Raw genomic sequence first — 7,929 nt, forward strand, 5'->3', positions numbered from 1 at the left:
TAAATATATTTCTAATGACATAACTTATAAAAATATCAATGTATACATAAATAAAATATATACATTATATATATATTATATAAATATATAAGAACATTGAATATTTTTATTATTCAAGATTATATAGACTATAAAAATTTCCAATCAATAGATTAAGCAAAGAAGATAATAAAATTAATTAGATAAAATCGAACCGAATAAATTTAAAAAAAAAGCACATACAAATAAGAAAAAAAAGACAAGATAAGATAGGATAAAAATTGAGGAATCAATGTTGTTTCTTAAATATCAAAGAATTCTCTTTAAATTTTTTAAAAATATAGATTAAATATAATAAATATATCTTATAATATAATATGATTCTATCCAATATGATATAATATTTTTATATTTAATCTGTATATTAATTTATTGTAATAAACAGAAGTAAAATATAATTTGACTCTCACCTTTATCTATCGAATGCTTTTAGAAAAATTTTTAGCACTCTACAATGACATTGATAGTCAACTTTTATTTTATTTCTATTCTTTTCATTATTTGCTCTTGTTACAGTTTGTTTCATTTACGACACTTTAGAAATGATGTTGATTATCTTATCTCTATGTTTCGCTTATTATTTTTACTTTCTTGTCCATACTTTTTTACGTGATTACAAACAAGATGTGGAATATTCAACATTTTTATCATTTTTCTTTTAAAAAACTATAAATGTGTTTTAATTTTTAATATAAAAAATAGATATTAAATTTAATATTAAATTTTCGGCTTTATAATATATCTTATGACTGATAATTTAGCAAAAAATAATTTATCCTGATATATAATGTATATTTTAACGCAAGAAATGAAATTTAAAAAAACGAAAACTTGACCTAGTAATGAAGGAAGAAACAGGAAGAAATTTTAATTTTATTTAATAATTATATCGAATGTTCATTTATTAATTTTCGCTATTTATAATTTTGTAAAATATTTTTAAAATATGTAGTTAATTATCCATACATTAACTTATTATTATTGAATTACCAACATTGTAATCTTATTATTCTAAGCCAAATTGGTAACATTGAAAATGATATTAAAATGATAAATGAATCCTTGTGCTCTTGAAATATGAAATAAAAAAATGAATTTTAATTATTTTGTACTCAGTTAATCAAATTGAATATAATTATTAGATTTATTGTTCTAAATTATATGACGTATCATGTCTTCTAATTTTTTACACACTTGCTAAATATGAAATATAAAATTTAATTTTTTAATTTAAAATTTAAATTTAACCGCTCAGTAGAAAAAGTCTTCAAAGAATTATTTTACATACAAATTTATAAATTGTATTAAATTATTATAAAAAACTTTATTATAAAAAATATATTAATAATAAAATTAAGCTACGTAAGCATTTTTATAATTTTAAATGATTTTTTAAATATTTAATACAAAAAGAAAAGTATTTTATACAAAAAATAGAAAAATCAGAAAAAAATAGATATTCTTTGTTAACAAAAAAGATTTGATTTAAAAAATTTTCTACTACAAAAGAAAAGTATAAAATAAACAGGTGAAGAGATACTAAATTTATGACAGTGAGATTAGGTAACTAAAAACAGGCTGTTTCACAACGTATGGTAACGCGTTTGCAGAGATACCTTTTCATAAAGGTTCTCCAATGTAAGGTTAAAAAACCTTATACAACAATAATGCCCAAGAGATCACTTCAAAGTCCACCTGAAAAAAAATTAAAATCAAATCAATGCTCGATTAATTCAACAAAAAACGTGGATCCCTTCACAGAACATAACCTCAAGAGAGACACAACGATCATTGAAGACATGCAAACAGAAAATGGAATACAAGAATTTTCCGTATGCGTTTCAAAAGAATCACGAACAAAAGTTACATATTTAGAAACACCTGTAAAATCGGAGAATGATAAGAAGGAATATAGGTAAAGAATAATAGAAAATATATTGAATGAATAGAATATATATGGATTTGTTTTTATATTTTTTTGAATTTTAATAAATTATTTTTTTTTTATGTAGAGTAATTAAATTAGAAAATGGTTTGACTGCTCTTCTAATTGCTGATTTACACTCCTTTCATTCAGATGATCAAAATGATAGAAAAGGTAAAAGAAAAAATTTAATAGAAAATTTAAACATTTCCATTTATATATTAATTGAATAACTCTTCTATAATTTTATTATATTTTTCTATAATAAAATTTTAATAGATTCAGTAAGTACAAATGAAGAAGAAAATGAAGAAACTAACAGTGAAGAGGATGAAGAGGAAACTGAATCAGAAAGTGATACAGAGGATAATCAATCAGATTGTGATAAAGATGTAGAAGATTCTTGTACTTTTTCCAAACGATTAAAAAGAGAAGAGAAAATGGTATTTTTTATTAAAATATATAATTTAATATTTAATTTATGTAATATATATAAAATGTTAATATTCTCAGTGTGCTGCTACGCATGTTTCTTACACAGGCAGCATGTGGATTATCAGTGGGTGTAGGAAGTTTCAGTGATCCACCAGAAATTCCAGGTTTAGCACATTTTTTGGAACATATGGTTTTCATGGGATCAGAAAAGTATTCTGAGGTAGTCATTTTAAATAAAAAATTTTTAAAACTTTTAATTTTTTGTTTAATTTCTATATGAATTTATAGGAAAATGATTTTGATGCGTTCATTAAAAAAAGAGGTGGATCAGACAATGCCTCTACTGAATGTGAATTAACAACATTCTATTTTGAAATACAAGAAAAATATCTTTTGTCTGCACTTGATCGTTTTGCTCAATTTTTTATAAAACCTTTAATGAAGAAAGATGCAATAACAAGAGAACGTGAAGCAGTAGAAAGTGGTATATATTGAAAATTTTTAACGTAATGAAATTTAATTAATTTAATTTATAATAATATTAAATAATTCATAATAGAGTTTCAGATGGCTTTACCTTCTGATTTTTGTAGAAAAGAGCAATTATTTAGTAGTTTTGCACGATCAAATCATCCTGCAACAAAATTTTGTTGGGGTAATTTGGTTACCTTACGAGATAATGTAACAGATAAAAAGCTCTATGAGGAATTACATAAGTTTAAAGAGCGTCACTACAGTGCTCACAGGATGAAACTTGCTATACAAGTGAGCTTAGCAACATATAATATCAGCAACATATATCAAAATTTATTTTTTAATCTAAATAATATTGATTTAAGAATTTTATTTACAGGCAAGACTTCCATTGGATGTATTAGAAGATTATGTAACACAATGTTTTGCAAATGTACCAAATAATGGTTTACCAGCTGATGATTTTACTTTGTTCAAGGGTTCAAATTCATTTGATACACCAAGTTTTAGAAAAATTTATAAAATCAAGCCTGTAAAAGATATTTGCCAAGTGTGTCATAATATTTTTTTTTAAATTAATTATTTAATGATAATTAGAAATTAATCTTGTTTTAATTTCTAGGTAGAGTTAACATGGTCTATGCCACCTCTTCATGACTTATACAAAAGCAAACCGCATCAATATGTTTCTTGGATTATAGGATATGAAGGAAAAGGTTCTTTAATTAGTTACTTAAGAAGAAAAATGTGGTGCCTTGGTATTTTCAGCGGAAATGAAGAAAGCGGTTTCGAACATAGTTCAATGTACGCGTTGTTTAATTTATCTTTAATGTTGACAGAACAGGGACACAAACATCTACCAGAAGTATTAAATGCTATATTTTCGTTTATCAATTTAATGCGCAAAGAAGGTCCGCAGAAAAGAATATATGATGAAATCCATCAGATTAAAGAAACGAATTTCAGGTAAATTAATGATTAATTTAATAATTTAAGTGATTCATAAAAAGAAAAAAACTTTCTTGTAGATTTACAGATGAATCACCACCAGCAGAATATGTAGAAGATTTATGTGAAAGCATGCACTATTATCCTCCTCGTGATTATATTACTGGAAGTGGATTATATTTTGAATATAATCCAGAAGCTATACAAATTTGTTTAAATTATTTAACACCTGATGATGTAAACATTATAATTTTTGATAAAAAATTTAATGATGAAGATTTTGATAAAGTAGAACCTTGGTTTAAAACCAAATATACCGATATGGAAATTCCTCAAGAATGGATTGAGTGTTGGAGAACTATTGAACCTTTTCCTGAATTCCATTTACCATTACCTAATATGTTCATCACAGATGATTTCAGTTTAATTTCAATGCCAGCTAACATTTCTAAATATCCTACAAAAATCTATACAGATGAGATAACAGAAGTTTGGTATCGACCTGATCCTAAATTTGGTTTACCTGAATGTTATATGTATTTTTATATCATATCGCCAATGGCTGTTTGTTCACTAAAAGGGTAAATTGAAATATTTATGAATAAATATATATTTTTTTTATATAATGAATTTTTTTTTATAATGAATAATTATAGATTTTTTTTTAAATTTTAGTGCAGCTCTAATGGATTTGTTTATTGCTATACTAAAGCAATTGTTAGTGGAATCATTGTATCCAGCCACGGTTGCTGAACTAAATCACGATATTCATGCAAATGATAAGGGTATTATGCTTAAAGTGAATGGATTTAATCAGAAATTACCAGTAAAAACATTTATATTTTTTTCTTTAAATAAATTTTCTTTCAACTTTTATATAATGTTTTCATTTTTGTTAATAGCTTCTATTGATGACTATAGCAAAGTGTATAGCTGATATTCCAACATTAATAACTGAAGAATTTTTCGAAGTTATGAAACAAGAAGAAATTAAGGCATATTATAATAATTTTGTAAAACCTAAAAAATTAGTTCGGTAAATGATGTTTTTTAGAAAATTAAAAATAATAAATTTATGATGATTTATATTTCTTAAAATTATTTTAGGGATGTAAGATTATCAATTCTAATGTTTATTCATTGGATGGCCACAGACAAACATGCTGCAATTCATAATGTGGAATTTTCTGAATTCCAGAATTTTGTTAGTCATTTTACTGACCATGTTTATATTCAATCTTTAGTACAAGGGAATATGACAAAGGAAGATGTAATAAAAAACGTTCAGGAATGTGTAAAGACTCTCAAATGTGGACCATTATTGCCTAACACGATGCAACAAATGAGAGTAATGCAAATACCAATTGGTTCACATTATTGTAAAGTAAAAAATTTTAATAGCACAGATGTAAATTCTGTTGTAATGAATTATTATCAATCTGGTGTTTCATCTATCAAATTGTTAGTTATTATTGAATTGTTAATAGTAAGTATATGTTCAAATTTTATTATTTCGAATTTATTGTATAATAATAAATATAATAATAAATACTTACATTATATTTTACAGATGTACATGGAAGAACCACTTTTTAATCAATTAAGAACACAAGAGCAACTTGGTTATAACGTTTTCTGTTTATTAAGAGATACCTTTGGTATTCTTGGTTATTCCATCACGGTATATACCCAAGCAGATAAATACAGTACAGAACATGTGGATAACAGAATAGAAGCTTTTTTGACAATGTTCAATAATATGCTACAAGGGATTTTGGAGAAAGATCTAGATAGCATTAAAGAGGCAGTAATAAAATTGAAACAGTGCGCTGATATACATTTAAAAGAAGAAGTTGATAGAAATTGGTCAGAAATTATAACTGGAGATTATATGTTTGATAGAATAGAAAATGAATTGAGTATGATAGAGCATATTACAATTGATGAGTTGAGAGAATGGATGCAATCTCATACAATTAATGGGAATAATTTTAGAAAATTAAGTGTACACGTGGTTGGTAGCGCTAAATCAACTGATTTGGAAAATAATGAAGGTATCAGATTACATAAAAATAGAATTATAAATGTATTAATTTTATATTATATTATGAATTATTGAGAAAAATATTAATTTTTTTATAGCTAACTCAAAAATAGAAAATGCTGGGAATATAAAGTATTCATTGGATTATATTCCTGTTATTGAAGAAACTGACAAATCATCGGTATATATTACTGATATTCAGGGATACAAAAACCGATTGTATACCTATCCTGTGAAACATACTACTTTATGATATTAAATTCTTCTAATAAAAATTAATAGTATTTGAAAAACTCTGAGAAATAATAAAATGGAATGATGAAATATTACATTGTTAATTATTTTTTTGTTATTGCGCTGTTAATTATTTTTTTCATTTAGTTTAATTAAACTAGTTCTTAAAAAAAATTCTAAAAATTATTAAATTGTAATCTTAATTAATTCTTTTTATAATTTATATTTCTATGAACTAGAAATATTAATTTAAAAAGTAAGTATAAAATTAAATTGAAAATAGCATAATGGTATAATGGCAAACAATAATAACAAACAATAATAAAAGATGAATTTTTTTTCTTTTTATAATTCTTTTAATTGTATTCAAGACATGATAACACCTTTTAATAAATCATTGAACTTCCGAAAATGTCAGCCAACCATCTCCGAGAACCTCTCACACGAACAGCTTTCTTTACAAAACTTCACTGAAAGTTTGTTTCCTTTATTTCAAACTGTGCAGTATATTCTGCAAAGTTTTCGTTTTTTCTCTTTAACTTAAGAGAGAATCTGTATGAACCATTTTCTCTAATTTGCATGTGTGTCGTGTAATTGTATTTATACAAGAAAAAATGAAGATAAATACATATATTTTTTTCTTCAAAAGAAACAAACTTAAAATATCTGTCATTGGAGAAACTTCTCTGCTTATTGGGATAAAAAAAAGAGATTGCTCTTTGTTTCCCAATACATAATTATTATTTATTAAGTAATTTTTTTTATTTTTTTAAGAAAAAAAATATTTTTTGTTTAATTGGCAGAGTAGTATATTCCAAAGAACAGATTTACAGCAAAATGTCGATGCAATTTGAATATTCTAAACTGTTATAACATCCATTAAAGTGCATTTTGCATTTAGTATTTCGAATAATTGTTGAATATATTGATTTTTTTTTGTTGTAGTATTATAGAATTGCCACTACATTTATACAATGATTACCTCCTACTTTCCAAATATGTATCCATTTTAAAAGTACCTTAAATGACTTTTTTAAATTTATAATAATTTTTGTTTGCCTTGTGTTTTCGCCAGCACTGATTCTGTTTATTTTTGTTTTTTAATGATTTGTTTTTTAATTTTTTGCATGCTTGTTTTTAAATTAGTCAACAATATGAAATTTTCAACTTGCTCCATTTTTTAAAATACATGAATAAATAATATTCATTCAATTTCCATACTATGCTTTTCTTTCTTTTCTTTACTTAAAAACATATTCCCTCCAGTTTTTCAACTAGCAAAAGCATAGAATCAGCTCTGCTTGACACTAGACATGAATGGGTATATGTTACAACAATAAGTTACAAGATAGAATAATCCAACAAGAATACATTGATGTGATTGTGTATTATAGAGAAATACAACTACATGAGTCGGTCAGGCAACATTTTCTAACTGTCCCAAACACATTTACAAATTATTAATTAATTCTATATTAGATATTGTTTTCGAATACAAAAATCTTGCACATCATTTTGTTTCAATTTCAATATCAAAATTATACAAATAACATTCACTTTATTTATATAAATATAACATTAAATTATCATATATTATTTCTAACATTGTTATGTAAACAAATAATAATTTAAAAAGGAATTAGAAATATGTTATATTTTTTAATGATTTTCTACCATTTCAAAAAATATAATAACCACTTACCGACTCATATAAGTTGAAAATAACGCGACCATTGACAAAAATTATAGCGCATGTACAATTTTTTTTTTGCCTTTTTTTTTTTTTTTTTTTTTTTTTTTTTTTTTTTTTTTTTTTTTTTTTTTTTTTTTT

General features: G+C 24.2%; 1 protein-coding gene across 2 annotated transcripts; it reads left to right on the forward strand.

Moving 5' to 3' along the window:
• The first annotated feature begins 1,531 nt into the window (after positions 1-1,531).
• On the forward strand, positions 1,532-6,191 carry LOC102671134 (nardilysin-like). 2 transcript variants are annotated; one of them, XM_006619350.2, is made up of 14 exons: positions 1,532-1,954; positions 2,052-2,137; positions 2,243-2,406; positions 2,505-2,618; positions 2,687-2,882; positions 2,958-3,163; positions 3,252-3,422; positions 3,495-3,838; positions 3,901-4,401; positions 4,496-4,646; positions 4,723-4,856; positions 4,928-5,306; positions 5,391-5,874; positions 5,963-6,191. In XM_006619350.2, exons 1-14 carry the CDS (start codon positions 1,632-1,634, stop codon positions 6,115-6,117), a joined length of 3,408 nt encoding a protein of 1,135 aa, XP_006619413.1. In that variant the 5' UTR covers positions 1,532-1,631; the 3' UTR covers positions 6,118-6,191. The 2 variants fall into 2 exon arrangements, with proteins under 2 accessions (XP_006619413.1, XP_006619414.1); XM_006619351.2 differs by lacking the exon at positions 1,532-1,954 and having other exon boundaries at positions 2,046-2,137; positions 2,477-2,618.
• Positions 6,192-7,929: the final 1,738 nt, after the last annotated feature.

This window comes from Apis dorsata, unplaced genomic scaffold (assembly GCF_000469605.1).
Source record: "Apis dorsata unplaced genomic scaffold, Apis dorsata 1.3 scaffold_407, whole genome shotgun sequence".
NCBI lineage: Eukaryota > Metazoa > Arthropoda > Insecta > Hymenoptera > Apidae > Apis > Apis dorsata.

Bases quoted from the DNA above. Each gene is read 5' to 3' on its own strand.
- LOC102671134 (XM_006619350.2), top strand. From the start codon at position 1,632: ATGGTAACGCGTTTGCAGAGATACCTTTTCATAAAGGTTCTCCAATGT. The intron at 2,138-2,242 runs GTAAAAGAAAAA...AAATTTTAATAG, and splicing joins TGATCAAAATGATAGAAAAG to ATTCAGTAAGTACAAATGAA. The intron at 3,423-3,494 runs GTGTGTCATAAT...TTTAATTTCTAG, and splicing joins CTGTAAAAGATATTTGCCAA to GTAGAGTTAACATGGTCTAT.